The sequence below is a fragment of the Condylostylus longicornis genome, unplaced genomic scaffold (genome assembly GCF_029603195.1).
Source record: "Condylostylus longicornis isolate FDR11 unplaced genomic scaffold, ASM2960319v2 ptg000077l, whole genome shotgun sequence".
NCBI lineage: Eukaryota > Metazoa > Arthropoda > Insecta > Diptera > Dolichopodidae > Condylostylus > Condylostylus longicornis.
The window spans coordinates 4952374-4972615 of record NW_026578045.1 but is presented as its reverse complement, the minus strand read 5'-3'; the positions used below and the strand labels follow the sequence as shown (position 1 = coordinate 4972615).

General features: G+C 22.8%; 1 protein-coding gene across 1 annotated transcript in view; it reads right to left on the bottom strand.

The window, feature by feature from the left end:
- Positions 1 to 4386: 4386 nt before the first annotated feature.
- Positions 4387 to 20242, bottom strand: part of LOC129612823 (uncharacterized) — a 52406-nt gene continuing 36550 nt past the window's right edge. Inside the window, exons 3-9 of the mRNA XM_055526607.1 lie at positions 15574 to 15938; positions 10527 to 10722; positions 10138 to 10396; positions 9825 to 10042; positions 9534 to 9758; positions 9326 to 9477; positions 4387 to 6250 (exon numbers count right to left, since the gene is read on the bottom strand). Of these exons, the coding sequence (XP_055382582.1) occupies positions 4448 to 6250; positions 9326 to 9477; positions 9534 to 9758; positions 9825 to 10042; positions 10138 to 10396; positions 10527 to 10722; positions 15574 to 15708 (2988 nt within the window). The 5' untranslated portion in view covers positions 15709 to 15938 and the 3' untranslated portion in view covers positions 4387 to 4447. The remainder of the gene's footprint in view (positions 6251 to 9325; positions 9478 to 9533; positions 9759 to 9824; positions 10043 to 10137; positions 10397 to 10526; positions 10723 to 15573; positions 15939 to 20242) is intronic.

Here is a 20242-nt window from a genome sequence, read left to right as displayed (position 1 = left end):
CTAGAAATCAAAAATAAATTGTTACGAGTACTGTTGTTATTAATTAATGAATAAACTTTTAAGAGACGAACGATATAATAATCTTCGTATTAATTATCGAATTTTGAGTGTTGAGTAAAAACTTAACTAAAACAAATTATTACAATATAAGAAGACATCATTAAATAAGATTTTGAAGAAAAATTTAATTATGAAAATAATTAAAAATTTAGTGTTAATATCAAAATTAGATTTTTGTGTTCTCCTTTTTGGTTTCTATTTTTATATTACAGGTAATTATTAAAGAAATTTCTATATTAAAATAAAATTAATACAATACTAATATAAAATGGTACACATAAACAAAATATATACTTATCTCAAATATAGGGTTGTCCAATAATTGTGTACATATATTGTATAACCTTATAATTTTAAATAATTATAAATTAAAACATAATAAAATTTTTTATATCAATTTTTTAATCATGTTTTTATTTTGCATTAAATTGTTTTTATAAAAATTCGTAATATATATAAATTTATATATTGTATTTATTTTTTTATTTAATTTTTAAATTCTTCACCTCTTATTTAAAAAATTCATTCTTACTCGTTTATTATTTATTTATTTTTAAATTTATTTTTTTATTTTATAAAAAAATATATGTATGTATAAGTAGTTGAAAATCTTATAAAAAAAAATATTATTTTATAAGTATTTTATACTTTTTTTTTTTCAATTTTTAAATATTTTTTTTTTAAATTTTAATTTAGATTTTATTTCATTTCATAATTATATAATTTATTTCGTTGTTTATTGTCTTCAATGTGCGTTCATAATATAGTTTTATATTTTTTTGACCTTTATATATGAAAACTATTCAATCACAATTATTAATTAATTTTTTTTTAAAATTTTATATATAAATAAATTTTCTTTGATATTGAATTTTTTAATGGTTTTTTAAATAATGATACCACCAATCGTAAATATCATAAAATTTATTAATTTATTTATTATAATTTATATAAGAAACATATTTATATATTTTTATTTATTGTCTTTCAGTTTTCTTTAAGAACTTATTAGACATATAATATTATTAAGACATTAAAATGCCTGTATATATACAAAAAGAATAAAAAAAAAAACAAAATAAGATAATTTTGTTAAACAATTCAAAAATATTTTAATAATGCTTAATAATCTATTAATAAACAGCTTATATTATTTAAATGGCAATTTCACTTTATTTTGGTTAATATTTAAGTATATAAAATTTTATAAATTGCTTTGAATAATTAAAAAATAAAACACATTTTTAATTTTATATAAAAAAAAAAAAAAATTTATAATATGTTTATATTATATTGTATTCTATATAAAAACTATTAAAATATATACGAGTAATCTAATATTTTATGATTTATATATAAATTATAAATGCTGTTGGAATGGCAATTATTTAATAAGATATTTTATAATAAATTGCTTCAAAATTTTTTGTTTGTATAAGAAAAAGAATAATGCATAAATTAATATTTACTTATAGATCTTTTATATATACAATAAAAATTTTTAAATAATTTATATTAATTTTTATTGTACCTATATTCTATTTTTCTTTTATATTTTGATTTGGTTCAATTTTTTATATTTTGGTGTATTCATGTATAAAAATTATAAGTGTTATATTTTATTTGTACTACATATGTATGTAGAGTATTAATATAATTTTTAAGACTGGCAATCTAGATGAAAACTACTTCATTTAATTATGTAGATTCTTGAATATCTAATTGATTCTGGTAATAAATGATAAACAAATTAATTTATGAATTTTGTTTGTTTCAGAAGAAATTAAATCTCAATAATGAAAACTTATATTATATTTAATTTGTAAAATGATATTAAAAAAAAAAAAAAAAAAATATTTTAAATATTGTCATTTAGCAAAAATTTAAGTTTTTAAATTAAGGAAGAATTAATTAAACAAAAAATGTTTTTAATAATATTTTCATTCGAGATTATTACAAAGAACTAAATGAAAATTTAAAAATACAATTTACAAATTTTATTATGTATAAAATAATTAAACAACTGTCCTTGAAATATTTATTAGAAATAGATTTAATTTCGGTGACCAATTAGATTTGGCTCAGTTAGATTTAAATTTAGCTTAATTTATATATTTTAAAAAATAACAATATTGAAATATGATATTATTTTAATATTACAGTTGTATAATTTTAAAATACTTAATAAATATTTAATGAGTTTGTAAAACAGAGTCTATTAAAAAATTCTATTACTAAACTCTACAATTTTCAAATTTATTTTTGGTATAGAATCTGTTTTTGGTATAGAAAAAGTAAAATATTAATAAAACAAAATAACAATTTTTTATTATTTACAAATTACCAGTCAATATTAATTTTATTAATTAAAATTGTGATAAAAGTAAAAATAGAAATCTAATTAACAAAGATCTAAATAAGTATAAATTTATTTTAATTTAAAAATGTGTATTATTAATTAAATATAAATTTAAAATGCATTTTTTATCTTATATTTGATAAAGAATATTTAGAAACACTGCTTTTGTAAATTTTAACAATTTATTTTTTTTTTTTTTTGCCTGTTTACTTATTGAATGCAATATTCATTTTATATATTTAAATTTTAATAAATTTTCTATTTTAATAAGTAATTTAGAATACAATATTATTATTAATGTATAACCATATTATATACATATTATAAAATTTAATTTTATTTATAAAATATCTATATAATTAAAGCATTAAAAAATTTTTATAACTGATATAAAATATATTTATATACAAAAATCTAATCGGTTATAATATTAAGATTTCTTCGAAAAATTAATAAAATTTTTGTTTTTTTTTGAAAAATTTCAGAAGCTTAATTTATTCTATTATTAATTAAACAATTCGGGGTTTTTGAAATTTACAAAAACAAAATTTTATAAAATTACAAATTCGATTTGATTTGGTTTTTCTTAAATGTAATTGGACATTCCTGTAGAATTTTTATAAATTTTTAATTTCAAAAAGATTTAATTTTTTTAATTTTTGACAATTATAATTGTCATTTATATACAAAAAGTAATGTCATATGGAAACAACGAGAAATGAATTACAATTACAATTTTTGCAAAATTTTCAATATAATTTTATAAGTATTAGAAAGTCATATGACTTCAATAATGCACATATGTACATGTGTTATAACTGGAATACTACTACGTTTAACTGCAATACAGATACGCATCGTATTATGCATCGTATTTAATGACATTGCATATATTGATATTCGTGAATTGCGGACACGATAACAAAATGACATTTTGACATAATATATTCATAACAATTTTTATATGTTGCAAATAAATTTTTTTATATTCGAAATAGATATTAATTATCTGCACATTTCACGAGAAAATAAACAACATTGAGTTTTGGACTTTGCAGATTTTTCTACATATAAAATTTTGAAATCTTGATTTTATAATATTGCGATATATCTACAAAATTGATGTCTGGGAAGATTAGATTTTTGTTTATAATATAGAAAATTAATTCATTTTTGGTTATTTCATCTTTTAAAACAATTTAAAATTAAAAGCAAAATGAAAACCTATTATTATTATTATTATTTTTTTTAAATAAGTGCAAATATTCTTTCATTCTAGTGCAATTTTCTGTTATTCTATTATAATATTATATTTTTATATGTATATATATTTATATATTACATAATTATAATTAAAATTCTGTTGTATAAAACCTAAATTAATTAAATATAAAATTTTATTTTAAAATTTATAAAAAAAAAAGCTTTTTAATTTAATATTGTAAAATGCATTTAAAATGCTTTAATATAAAAATTTATTAAAATAATATTTTTTAAAATTTTTTTTAAAAATTATTTACAACAAAAATTTTTTTTTTTTACTGGTGCGTTGTTTTGAATATTCTTAAAAATTAATAATAAAAAATTACAAAATTTAATTAAAAAATTTTTGAAAATTTATTTAGTTTCAACAAAAAAAAAATTGTAATTGTAGGTGTTTATTAAATTTTTACTTAAGTTGAATATTTTCTTGTTTAAATTTCGTTTTAAAAATATTTTTGTAAGGAGTCTTTCCGTAAATCTTAAAATTTTTAATTATTTTAAAGTGTTATACGCTTCAAAATTTAGTAATTGAAAAATTTATTTGAATTTTAGATAAGATTTGAAATTAATGGACCATGTGGTTTTGTGCAAAAAATTTATAAAAATATTTTAGATTTGTTAAACCTAAATTGATTTAAATAGCACGTTTTTATAGATATTGTGTGCTTTTTAAAGTCCTTTTATTCAAAGATTTTGGACGGAATAAGATAATTTTTGAATATTATATAATTTTATATATATAAATGTATATAATAAAATCATTTTTTATATTAATGTATTATTTTTTTGTTTTTCCTTATCTTTAATATTAGCAAGATTTAATTCAACTAAAGTATCTACACTATTTAAGCTAACACCTTGTAATATTTTTTTAGCAGCCAAAGATGTAAAATTAAAACTTAAATCAGTTAAACTTGGAAAATTATATAATTCATCATTATTATCTTTTGTTGAATTTAAACCATAATCAACAATATTTTTATCAATTGTTTTCATAAAATTATCATTTTTAATTAATTTCTCATTATTTCTATTTGTTAAATTTGGTTCACTTTCAACATCTAATTTTTGTTTTTGTAATATATTTGCCAATGAATCAACTGGTGTATTTAATAATGATTTTGAATTTAAACTACTAGCTGATTCAAATCTTAAATTTTTTAAATCATTTGAATTAATTTTATTATTTAAATCATTTATATTTTTTTCATAAAATCCTAAATTTCCAACTGAACCAGCTTTACAAAATTCCGATATATTTTCTTCGGAATTAACAGATTGTGGTAAATCATTTTTTAAATAATTTTTATATATAATACCATTTGAACCATTTTGAGATAATTTTAATGGTAATATTCTACTATTATTCATTGCTGTATCATTATTTGTATTTTTAGTAAATTTTAATGGATCTGGTTTTTCTTGTATAGAAATTGAATCATTTTGATTTTTAGATGTATCTGATACAGCTGATAAAGAATCATATGCTTCCGAATTGGTATCACTTTCAAACATTGAACTATTTAATTTTATTGAATCTAATGGATTTGATTTTTGTCTGGTAAATGAATTTTTGGTTATTTCTCCTTTTTCATTAGTTGTTGTCTCATTATTAATAATATATACATTAGCACTGTCCAATAATTTTCGATTTTCTAATGTTATAACACTACGTACTGGTGAATTTTGAACAAAAATTTTCGTACTCGGAATATTTGATTGTGAACCATTCGTTGTAACTTGTAACATTATAGAACTATTTGAAGCTGAATTTGAAATTCCATTTGATGATGAACTATTCTTTCCAATTGGTACATTTTCAAATTTAATAGTAGAGCTATTAGTTGAATGATCATATCCATTTGTTTCGGACTTCTTTACAGAATTATTTCTTAAATTTGAGTGACGAAATGAACTTCGTGGTGAACGATTTAATATTAAAATTGATCTGGTTGGTGATATTTGTTGATTTTTAACATTTACATTTTCTGAAAATTCTAGACTAGAATTATCACTAGTTGGTTGTTTATTTAATGAAATTTTTCCACTATCTATACTGGATGGACCTGAAATTAAAACAGATTCTGTTTTGCCATTTTCATAATTAATATGACCGGATTGTCGTAAATTACGGCCAGATGATGATATTTTATTATGATTATCTATCGCTTTTAGTTTTTTAGTAGATGTTTTAAGGCGATTTTGTTGTTCATAAATATGCTTGTTAAATGTAGTTTCATTACCAGTACCATAAGCTTTTGCAATTGATGATTGATAAGTTGTAGAACTACTCACACATATATTTGATGACTGTTGTGATTGATATTGTGTACCATTTTGTACATTTGTTGACATTGGTGACACTGAATGTGTTGATCTTGGTAAACTTGAACTAGAATATGCAGGTGAATTACGTCGTAATGGTGAACAATCTCTTGATGATAATGCAAAAATTGAATCACCAGATAAATGGCGTCTATGTCGCTTTGGTAATGTTGATGATCTTTGACTATATTCAGAACCATCATAAAATGTTGAATTTGAAAGTGTATGTACTGTAGGAATTTCCTGAAAAATTATACAAAATATTAGTCATACAAGTCATGTATAAATATAAAAAATTTTAATACTTTTACATATTACATATAAACAATAATGACCTTTATAAAACATTAATTTAAATTTATTATTTTTTTCATTCACACCATAATGGTGTGACATCATAAGATATAAAAAAATTCTATGCTCTTGATTTTCCAAAAACTTCAAATATTGTCACAAAGTTAATTTAACACCCATTAAAATATATGTGTACATTTATAATCTGAACGCACTCATGCGTTTCTTAATATGAAACTGAGAAGAAAATACTTTAGCTTAACGCCTGCAGAATAGCAAATTATTTGTTTTTATCGTTTCGCACGTGTAATTTTTCATTTTTATTTAAATAATATCAATTTACTTATATAGAGTCACGTTTACATTTCAAGAAAGGTATTTAATTCTTTAATTAATTTCACATGGACTGATTGAATTTTAATTTCGAAAAGTTAAAGATGTTGAATTAAATACTTCTAAACTTAGGCAGCATTTTTAAATAATTTCCAAAACACGATTAGAAATCTCGATATTTATCTAATATTTTTGAATTCCAAACCATTTTGAAGGAAAAGCAATAAATGCAATAACATTTTTACAATTTAACAATATGAAGTTCAATTTACATACTTTAACAGACACATACTTTAACACATCAATTTAATATATTCAACAAAATTTCATTGCGTTTCAGAATAATGTGAACGTTAACACTGCCGTTAGGTAGGCTCCCCAAGTGGCCCAAGAGAGAAATGAAAATAAATTAAAAAAAATTATCGAATTTTAAATACAAATTAAAATTTTTGATCTTAATTAGATCTTATTTTTCATTTGTATATATAGCTACTCACAATTATTCATAAGAAACATATAATTTAAATTTAAGGAAAAGAAACGAAAACATTTAAATACGCATATACGGCACGTGTACAGTAAATTTTTTGACAAGCAGTAGTTAAAAAATTATTCACAATAATTTTAACAACAAAAACAATTTTGAAAGAATAAAATTTCATTGAAGGAAAAAAAACTACAAAATAATTATTTTGTATTATGTTTTTTGTTTAGCCAGTAGCTATATACATACAATATTACATGTACCTACATACAGCATTATCGTGAACAGCCAAAGGTAAACCAAAAACAATATTAAAATAAATTGGAGTACACCTTTTCGACTTTCCAAAAAAAAAACAACAACAATAAAAATAAAATTAATTTCTTTTACCCAAGATAACATGAACAAAAATGAAGCTGTTTAAGTTTACATAAAATTCATACAGTAATCCTCGGATAATTGCGTTGGTTCAAAATATGCAATGTTGAAATGAAATTAATTTAAGAACTTAAAAGCGCTACCTTTTTATTAAACAAAATCTTTCCTTTAAACTTCACACATATGACACTGATTGTTCATATACATATTTTTGATTTGTCACAATGAAATAATTTAATGAAATTATTAAATTTAAAAATCACCTGATTTTAAAACTGCAGCAATACTACTAGAAATAATTTACCGTGAAACAAGAGCAACTCATGAGCTGAACTATCAACTAAATGTTTAAACTAAACTAAATAAAAAACGACGCTTTTAATAAACACTGAAATACAAAATAGGTCCGTTTACGAGATCGTATTAAACTGTAGCTCAGTTATATTTGTAAAATATAATAAATTTATTCTCATAAGTGTTTTTTTTTTCATGAAAGACTTTGACAAGTCGTTTTAATATTGACATGTGCTTTGACATTGTCAAAAATAACCTAGTTACACTTATTATTAATTAAAATTTAACTGAATTATTTCATAATTATTTGTCCCGTGAGACATAAATACATTTCATGCAAAAATTTTAAATGGTTAAATCAAACAAGCAAGTACTTAAATATTAAATGTCACCTGAATAATTGCATATACAAATTTGAAATTGTTTTAAATTCACGTGTAATTAAAAATGAAACGCATAATTATTCGAGGCTCAAATATCCGGTAATTACTGTATATTCTTTTTATTTTTAAAGAGTTTTTAAGAGTTTACAGCCTCTACACTTTAAAACACGCATTTACATTTACATATATATTATGTACATATCTATATATACATACATACACATGTATTGTTTTTTAATAATATATAAATCATTTCGTATTTAACTGACATAACTGGAATCGATGATTTTTCATTTTAGGTTTTATACACATTGGAGGATAATTAATTGTATTTGATGGATATGTAAGGTGCATATAAATATATACACAAACTCTATACTCGAATAAATATTTTGTTACCTTTTCAATTTATTATTACGTTAACAATATTATTGAGCTAAATATTTTAAAATGAAATAAATTATAAGCGTAGGTTAAAAACCAATTCAGTTAATTATTATTATTATTATTTTGATATTTTGTTGATATGTTTTCCTCAATTTTATTATAAATTATTATTTAAAATTAATATTATATAAGTATGAATGTATTAGATGGGCACTATGATATTTTCCTATACTTGTTTTGTATCTTGTCATATGATATTTTCTATAACTTTCTATATATACAAATCGACTATGTAATAATGAAATTTTTATAATATGGTAACATCTAAATTTAACAATACTGTCAATGAATTTTTAAATGATCGATTGTTTTCTAAATTAGTAAAATGTATTATATATGATACACGCACATATATGAAATTTCGATTTAAATCAAAAATCGATTGGAAATTTTTTTTTCCTAATTTTTCATAAATAACACAAAAAATAGAAAATGTTATCTGAATTATCTAATAAAAATCAAGTTTAGAAAACTAATTCATTAAAATGAAAAATGGTTTTTCCAAATTTATTTATGTAATTCAAAAAGGAAATATGTGTGAATGTGACTGAAGAAAAATCAGTAACTTGAATAGGGCTTATATGACGATTCAAAACGCAAATATGTCTATTTAAATTCTGCCATAAAAGTGTTCAAGAACTTTAATTTTTTAAAATACCAGTCTTCCCATTCAAAATAATTTTCACATTAAAACTTCAATCTAACCTGATCAGTAGTTTGCGTTCCAATACTATGTAAATGAACTGTACGTGAATTAAACCATTCAACTGGTGGAAATTGTCCTGAATATGTTTCGATTTTTCGTTGTTTTGATCTGCTACTACGTCGAAATAAACGAAAAAGTAAGGATGCTTTTTCTAAAATAAAAAATATATTACAAATATTAAAAATATTGTTCTTTTTTATAAATTACTTGCTGATGATGAATCAGTACTTTGATATTCCGAACTACTACTATCTGTTGTTAAACTTTGGGCATATGTTTTCGATAGACTACGTGTTGATGCACATTTTTGTAATCTTTTCGATGAACCAAATAATCTTAAACTATGTCGTCGATCTAAACTTCTTGGTGTTGGAAATGATGCACTACGACGTTTCGATGTTCTCGGATATATTATTTTATCATTCGGGTTTCCTTCATACACAATAAAATAAAATATGAACAAATTGAAATTTTTAATATTTAAAAAAAATTTTTTACCTCCACAAATTACATCTGCTAAATTTGTTTGAATACATTGATGTGTTAAATCACCATCACGTTCTGTTGAAATTTCACCATATAGTGAATGTAGTGCTTCTGAATTTGTCATTAAAATTGTTCTGGCTTCTTGTTGACTTTCAATTTGCTCATATTCCTCTAAATTTTTATAAGAGTCTAGAGCTTGCATTTTTGGTCTAGATCTACTTCTTCGTCTTCTATATTTAAAAAAGTATATTTTAAATAATAAATATTTTAATTTTTTAAATTTATTGTAGCTATACAAAAAATATTTAAAAAATTCTATACATACTCTGGAGTAACAATAAAATAACCTTTAGCAGTTTGATAAATTTTTGCTTCTTGCATTAATTGTGCTAAAGTATCATAAATAACTTCGATTCCTGGTGTTGTCATATGTGGGAATTGAATTCCTAAATTTATTCGTAAATTTTCTATTGTTGCTGATTGACCTTTTGTAGTTAAGTTCATTATAACATCACATAATGCTTCCGGTAGTGGTGTAAATTGTCCTTGCATTGTTGGTGTAACAATACAATCATCAATATCACCTTATTGTATATAAAAGAAAAGAGGAAAAATATAATATTTTCATTATCAGTATATGAGAGTTATGAGTTGGTGAACATAATAGTTTAATAATTATTATGAAATAATTTAAGAACAATTTTAAATACTCACCCACTGAACTGATAACATATGTTGCTGGCGGTTTTAAAACACCTCGAGCATATGAACCACGAATAACTTCTAAAGCACATGGTTCACCAGTTACTAATAACATTCCAGGAGCTACATGACCAGCATATTTAAGTGATCGAGTTGCTGTTGTTAACGGAACATTCCACCAACATTGTGCATTTGCCGCCAGAAAATTCTAAATAAAAATTGGAGAGCATGTTAATCAATAATAAATTCCAAATTTCTATGAAAATCACAAGGATTGTAAGAAATTAACTAATATTTTTAGCTCTACTGATTCTATACATATTATGTATGTATTTGATATTTCAACATTCAAATTAAGTAAAAAAAAATTCAAAGCCATCTTAACTATTTTTTTTTTGAAATTAGGAAAAAAAAATAAGAATATTTGCTGAAAAATTGTAGAAGAATAATATTTTAATCGGAATACTTCGGAGTAAAAAACATTAAGAATTGTTTTTGTAAATTTTATTACTTCGGATTACTTCAGAAAATAATTTCAGCTTGGTGGCCTGATATGGTACTATAGAAAAATAGACTGTGATTAAATGTATTCAGGCGAAGAAGAGTGCAATATTTTATTTATTGGTCTCAGGAAAAGGTAAGGTTTAAAATTCTTCATTATAACTTGAGAAATTTGAAATTCATATATGAAATTTTTCTTCTAGGGACACGCCATTAGGGTCTACTTATTTAATTTGCAAAATATTTAAATACCAAGTCCAAATTTCTGAAAAATTTTTTAACAACGTTTTCTTTAACCGCCATTTACTCATAATTGCACATTACCCACCTATACTATTGCATTACTGCTATGTCCTTCATTTTTTCCCTAAACGTGTGACAACAATTACAGGAACAATAGGACTATAAAAGGAAAACCTCAGCTTAAATTATTAGCCTAGTTGCGACTGAGAATTTTAAAGTAACAAAGTATTTTTCGTTTTTCGCTTATCTCATTTCATTCTATTACCCTTCTTTGAGAATATCATCAACTCTCGGACCCCCTCTATACAAAAACAAACAAATATGATTATTATTATTTAAATAATTGAAAAATTTAGAAAATTTCATAGAAAAAACGAGAGAGTTGTAGCAAGTAGAAAATTTTACAATAGAATTAAATTTCTAAATCTTTTATATAGAAAATATACATAAATCAAATAAATTTTCACATATTTCAAAAGAATCGTGGAACTATGAATTCGTTCCAATATAATAAATTACTTATTGGCAACGCATACGTGTACCATGCCACAAAAACTAATAATAGTGGGTTTTTTTTTCTTTAATTAGTAGGTCAACATTTTGTTTTTCTTACATTTTTTTTTTTTTGTGGTCTACATGAGATGGAGATACATTAATGTTTATATATATACAGTCGAGTCGATGAAAAATATTTACGTAATCGATCCTAACACGTTATGCGTGTATTAAATTTTATTTATTATGGAAGATCTCTAATATAAATTTTTAAAAATAATAAATTTTCAAAAATAACGTGTGACTTGCGAATATACAACACCTATATAAATATATATATGTGTATATAAGTATGTATATATAATAACATGTACGTAATAGTCTTCAATAATAAGAAGAAATTGGTTTTAGTTCAACTATACGGAAATCATACAACTTACAACTATGTAACGTTATATTTTTTCTTTTTGTATTATTAAACATGAAATTTTCAAGTTTTGATAAAACAAAAAGTGTATACTATAGCTATAATAAAAAAAATAATAAAGATTATTAAAGGGTAAAATGTGAAAGAGACTCAAGGAAGAGTTAAATTAAATGTTAGAAAAATTTATTTCAAATATCCGCACGATTTACTGAATTCGATTCCAATAACTGTTCAGCATATAAATATACTGATTTAAGGTCCAGATCCTCTTTTCACTATTACAATAATTCATTCTTAACTATATGAAAATTTTCAATTGCGCGTGCTCATTTGCAATTCGTTTGTGTTCATTACTTCTTTAATAATTTTTTTTTATTCTATGAAACAATTTCCTAATCGTAATGCAAAAGGCAAGAGTGTGAATGAAGGCAATATCTGTCAAAAGTACTTTTCAATTGACAACTCCATTAATACTTTTAGCGGCAATTCTGCAACTGCATGTTTGAAACAAATTTTACTACAAAAATTAAATCAAATTTTTTACCAGCTTGAACATGGAAGAGATTCCCGTTTCCTTGGCATTTATCATTTTTTTTTTCAGGGCTTATCCGAAACACAAGCTAAAATTTTCTTTCCTTTTACTGAGAATTTTAAAAGACTTCCGAATCTCGTATTTATAATGAAAATTTTGAAGAAGAGGATGGGATTATCAATTTAATATCTGTTTTTTTACTTAAATCACTGAAACTTAAAATAAATTTTCGATAATTCGAATTTTTGCCACAAAAATATTACAGTTGAAAAATTTGTTTTCCCTTTCCCCTAAGATCAAAAATCAGAAATAAGACCCCGAAGTGAAAAACTCCAAAAATTTTTTCTAATTTACTTCTTTCATTTGCTGAATAAAATAAATTGACCCTTAATTTTAACATTTCTGACCACAGGGAAAGTTTCCGCAATTTAAATTCTCGCAAAAAAAATTTCATAAAATACAATAAACTCTCAATATAACCTTTACCATTTTTGATCTGAATTTATTAAAATCTCTTTTAAAATTAGCCATTTTATTCATTATGTATTCTTGTATAAAACAAAAAAAAAAACCGTTACCGTTACACCAATTTACATATACAAAGTTGCAAACACATAAAACAAAAAAACAAAACCAAAAACACATATTTCAATTAATCTCTTTAACATTTACGACCTTAAAACTTCAAGCTCTTTTAATTTTTATTATTCATCAGCCATATTATATTTTTGTTATTCTAAAACTTAAAATCATACCTATTATTTTATATTTGAATAATTTGACTTTAATAAGACTCATATTACGTATAGAGACACATATATGTGTACGCTTAAAATTTAAAATAGTTTTTAATTTTAACTATTATACTGTTACGATTTTTGATTCCAAGTAAACATTTACTCGAACTATGTATAAGCATTCATATCGTATTTAATTCAAGTAAGTTAAAAATAGTACATAAAATGTATAATTGAAACTCAAAGAGTACAATTGCTATAAAGCACGCATTCGATAAAACGAACTCAATTCAATAAATTCATAATGAACTTTCTTATATGGTAATCTTGCAAAATCTTGCAGCCGCCGATTATTGACATGTCAAATTTAATAAACAATGCAGCGATCATCGATCGGGAAACAGAATTATGAACTAATACAGCAGTTTTAGAATTTCAATGCAATGGAATCATAACATAGGCAGCTTTCAATTATTATACTTTCATTTATATTTTAAGATTTCAATTATCTTTCAAAATTAAATATTTATTAAATTTACAAGATGTAATTTTTGAAATGACTTTTACTGTTAAGGCTTTTATTTGTTATAATTTAAATACTAGATTTAAACGATTAAAACTAACCACAGAATATCCAATTACTATCATAATTGTCTCTTTTTAGAATGTCAATGTACTTAACATTGCTATATGTACTTGTACCTTAAACAAGAATAATATAATTAGAAATTTTTTCATAGTATATAAGGGATTTTCATAAACGCAATTCTGCAAAACAATAACTGCGAAATTTAATACTGCAAAAATATAAAGTGATGAATATGCAATATATTTTTGACAATTCTATAAAATACAAATAAAAAAACTAATAAATAGCCGCCCCAAAATAGTTTTAATTTTTTGCAAATTTTGTAGCAGAACTTTTCCAAGAATCATAAATAAAAACCAGCCGCTTTTTGTAGTACAATAGCAAAAACAGACTGCGACTGCAGTTATAGCTTAAAATTGCATCATCAACAATTATTACATGTCATAAATGAAATTGTCTATTAATATTGTAATACCGAAGTTCTAGAGTCAGGGTATATCGTAGTTAAATTTATCTTCAACAAAGAAGAGAACGTTTTTAAGAGAAATTAATTCAAAATAAGGCAGGAGAACTAAATTAAGTCAAAAAAAAAAGGAAATTTTGCTTTAAACTTATCGCATGACAAATCTTTAGGTGCCTTAAGATTACTTAGAATGTATATTGTGGAATATTAATTATTTCTAAACAAAGCAGGCTTGTAAGTACGAGTACAAGTACACTACTGTTTGTTCATTAATTGAAACTGTTAATTCACACTTGTCAAGTTAAAATATTCAATTCAATTTTTACTGTAATCTTGTTGTGTATATCCTTGGCTGTATTCAGTGTAACATTTTATCGAATCTCTATTGTATATTTTAGCAAATTTGCATACATACACATACACATACAAACAATATTAAGTTAAATTTTAGTGAAATAAAATTTTTTTTTTAAGTTTTTTAAGTGAAATAAATTCCGGATTTATTGCTTAATCTAAATATAAAACAAAAAACTAACAAAATCAGATTTATTTTTTTATTGTACTTTTATTCGGTTATAAAGTCACAAACGGTATATAAAAATTGTTTTTCAGGTTATATTCGTATACTTAGTACCAGTTACCATACTCAAACACATGTGAAGCAAAATTTGAATATTTTAATGACTTTTTTTTTTCTAGCGTTAAGAAAATTTTTATAACAGTTAAAATTAATAAATATAATATGTATGGGTATATGTAGGTATATAAAGATAGTGTATACAAAACCCTCTAGCGTTTGTATATACATACATCCAATATGGTGAACATATGAATGAAATTTTTAATTCACATAAAGCAAACATAAAAGCCATGCTTACTTGGCCACTTGATTATTGATGCTTTTAAGCCTACAAAAATTTAACGTAATCATTCTTAATTTTAAGCAGTCAATGCTGAGGGAAAGAACAAACAGTCAATGTAATTTCTCTTGAACTATAGTCAGAATACATTCAAACCAGAATTAAGTACATAATTTTAAAATTAAGAATATACTGAATATTCTTTATCTTACCTGAAATATCATATAACCGGAATCATACATCCAAAAATCATCTGGTGCATGTCCTGATTTACATAATTGTATTGCCAAACATCGATGTAATATTAAGCGGCATCGTTGAGGTCCTCCTGGTGATTTTGTTCCCATTTTAAAATTTTTATTTTGGTTTTTTTTTTTCTTTTTCAATTAAAATTATTTAATTTACGGCAATTATACTTTTATTTTTATATTATTTAAATATTTTATATTCATAACATTAATTCTTAAATTAATTTTTTAATTTAAAAAAAATTAATTGAATTTGATTTTTAATTAATTAAAGTGTAGTAGCAATGTCATGTTTTTATCCGTTGTATTTCGCCTGATTTTCTAATAATCTGTAAAGAAAGTTTAAGAAGAATTTGCATTATAAAGGGAATTTTAAAATGTTTGTAAATATATTCTAATTAAAATGAAATAAAAATATAAAAATATAAAAAAATATAAAGATAAATTTGTGTACAAAAAAATTTTTACTCGGAATTTTTGTAATCAAATCACAAAATATCATAAAAATTCAAATTACTTAGTCAACAAATTCTTGTTCTAAATAAAAAAAACTAATTAAGCGTGAGCTTTATGGAATAATTGTGCAATTCATACCACATATAAGAGTAAATATATAAATGTAAAACTTGCAGAACTATTTTCTGTTAATTAGAAATCCTGTTATTTGTTTAACTCTATTAAAAAATTAAATATAATTATTATATAAGGAGCATTTCATTAATTTTATTATAATATAACACGTTTGTTTTCAATTAGTTCAGTTAGTTTAAAATTTTCATTGATAGAAGAAATTACTAACATTTTAATTACAGAAGTTGGATTTATTATTTAAATAACTTACCAATTATCCTAATTAACTAACTGCTTCTTTTATTAATCTAGAATACCAATGGCGATGATTTTTCACCCGTTTGAAAACCTAAAAAGCGTATCGAATGTAAATAAACATTACAATAACAAAATGGCCGTTAAAATTAGCCATTATCTTACACTCATTTATTTTTTTCCAATTTTTAACAAAGTATTCCTCTCAGAATTCAAATTTTAATAGAACAATATTTTGTTGGAAGAAAAAAATTTTCCAACTCCTTCTTCTACCAAATTGTATACTCTTAAAATTTGTAAAATTTGGATTTTCCGTGTCTAAATTTTTACAAAAGCTAAGGGTGAATGTCATACAAAATTCAAAAATTGTAATTAATTTATTTTAACTGGCACAATTAATCCTAAAATTCGATCATTATATTATCAATAAATTATGCAATTTATTTATTGCCTAACATAATTATTTCGTTATAATAATGAGAATATTATATTGTATTACCTATGTAATTCAAGACGAAGATTGTTTGTTTAAAATTTCTTACTATATAAATCAGTGACTTGATTCGAAATAAAAATGATTTTCGTTAATCCAGACACGCACTTAAAGTTGTTACTAAAATTTTACTCATCCCTTTGCATGTTCTGTGGAGACGATGACGAAACCGCCATGCCTCCGTGCACATGCACAAAAATTTGGTTGTTCTTTCAACAAAATATTTTTTTAAATTGAATTTTAATAAAATTTAGTAATTGTTTTTCGAATTTTAATTAATGTGCTTGCCACCAGTAGTATCGTTAAAATGTTATATAGACTAATAAGGGTAGGGTGCTAAGGTTTATACTTTTAATTTAGCACTTCAAAATCTGAGTTGTTTAACTTTATAACATCATATTAAGAAAATAAGTTTCCTATTCGTATCCTATATGTATTTTAAACAAATATAATTGTATATACATAATTACGTATATATACACACATATGTATATACAATAGGTGTATATTATAAAGAAAACATGTTTATTTACTTTTTTTCAATACATACATATGTACATGCTCAAGTTTATTATTAATGTATAAAAAAACAAAAGGAAAAAAAAAAAGAGAAAATTTATAAAATTTCCGTACGTTGGCCGTTTGTGTACGCGTATTTTTTATTTGTTTTTTTAAAAACATTAGAAAAAAAATTTTATTTTAATTTTTTCATTTTTATTTGACAATATCCAAGTTATTAGATGTGGAAATTTTTTTTTTTATTTAAAACGAGAAGAAAAAAACAAATGTAAGTAGTAGAAGAAGAAAATTATAATAAGGTTAAGATTAAAATTCACTTGTATGTACATAATTTAAATGTACATATGTATGTATATATATATATGAGTATACATAAATTAATAAATTATAAGAAATTTATTCACAATAATAAATTCATAGTAATGAAAATAATTTTAAATCTGAATTAAAAATTTTATAAGAAACTTGTACTTTTCAAAGGCTTCATACAACAAGTACATATGTATATACATATCATAAACATTCATACATATTATGTAGGCACATAAACATATGTTAATTATTTTTCTTCTCTCTAATTTTTCTGATTTTTTATTGTAAAATTATCTTGATATTTGATTGAATACAAATTTTCAATTTCTTATCTACTTCAAAATCCTCCCAATATAATTTTGTAAATGCATTTTATGTACACATACATTTGTACATAATATGATTAGCATCACGACTTCAAAATATGTACATATATGTACTGCTTGATTGGGTGTATATATGTATGTATTTATTATTACAATAAAATATAATAAATAAGTTCACATAATTTTATATGCACATATTTATTGAAATAAAATAACTATGACATTAAATTACAAGAAAAAAATAAGCAAAAAAAAAAAAAACAAAGACAAAAAAATCTAACGGGATCATTTATTATCTACCGATTCTCATAATATACATACATATTTATAAATACATGTATGTGCACGGTGTGGTGTGTATTATAATAGGAATTGTTTTATGTCAAATACTTCCATCCAATGTAACGGAAGTCAAATGATCATGCAAAGGAATTTTTTCTCTTTTCTTTTTTTTTTTGTTTTTCTTCTTCTTTTTTTTCGATTTTTCTATTTCTTTCTTTTCAGACGTTACTTTATATTATGTACATGTGTATATGTATATGTATGTCGTTATAATTTAACTATAACTGCTGCGACTTTAATCATATTTCCTATACAGCAAATTCATATGCGCGGTGGTATCAAATGTAACAGAATTCAAGAAAGAAAAATAAAAAATTGTATTAAAAAAATAACGCATTTGTTTTCAATAGGTAGTATAGGTATGTATTCGTAGTTGACATGAGCAACCTTCGGCCCATGTAATTTCTTTAATCGGTTAGTAAAAAATTTTCAGTTAATTGAAATATTATGCCAAATTAAATCTAAAATAATTTTTAACAAAGATATTTTTCATGGTGATATGCACATATTCGGCAATTCTGTACCCAGATCCATATTTTTTGTAAATTTCCAAAAACACGATAAAATAATTCGAAAATTTTGCAATTCAAAAGAATGTACAATGATAACCTTTATCAGGAATTGAATTTTGTAACTTTTAATTGTTTTAAAATAGAGGAAGAATCCATAGTTTTTGTCAGGATAATCCATAGTTTTTGTCAGGAGTTACCATATTTAACATTTAAAGTAGGAATATTTTCATATTATTAATTGAATTATAGTTGTCGTGATTCTAAAAATATTATTAATTTAAAATAACTTGTAAATGTATGTATGTGATAGTAGAAGGCGAGATTTGTGATCTTATATACAGATTGTCCGAGACTTGATAGCATTTTCAAACGAGAGTGGCAGAATGCGTCCAAACGGACAAGGTGACTGGTATATCTAAATTAGTATAGTCATTTTAAAGCTCACGCAATTCCCGTTCTAAGGTCTTTAACACCATACTACGAAACACCATTTCCATATATATATATTAACTATATCGAAAGACCGTTTCTTATTCAGAAAATCTTTGACACTCTTCGAATGACATCTACATATATTGAAAAAAAAAAGAGCCACTCTAACTACATATGTATATTGTTTTAAATACTATAAGAGTGGCACACAGTTTCGTAAATGTTGTATATTCCTATTGTATGTAATCTCAACTATATTATTTATATGTAGGTATATACATAGGTAGTTGTAGGTATTAAAATTAAGTTAGTTACACGTTTGCAATAATATAGAGAGAAGAGAGGCTAACAATATTATATACTTACTTAAATTATACCATATAGTTATTATATTATTATTATTATAAAAAGAAAAACAACAACAAAAAAAATAATATAAAAAAATTAAATAAAATGAAATAATTTTTTTTTTGTATTTTAAACATTTTTGTATTAAAAGGCAATTTTTATAATTTTTTCCCTTTTTTTATTTTTTTGAAGAAAAAAGAAAAACCTCAAAATAACTGCTCGTACATTTCTCTTATTTTTTCATAGTCCCACACATATACATATATTAAGACATACAATCGTACATAAAAATGCGCATAAGATGTTCATATACATACATACCACTCATACATAAGTAGTTAGTATAGGTTTTTGAGGGAAACAGAAAAAATTTCATAAGAAAAAAACTAGATACCACAGTAGTTATACTTCAAATAACCTTCATATTATTTCTGCAGAATGTCTTTTACGTAACTATTTTTTTTTTTTGCCTTTTTCTTATTTTTTAATCAACTATATTATAGCAAATCATTTTTTGTTGCAAT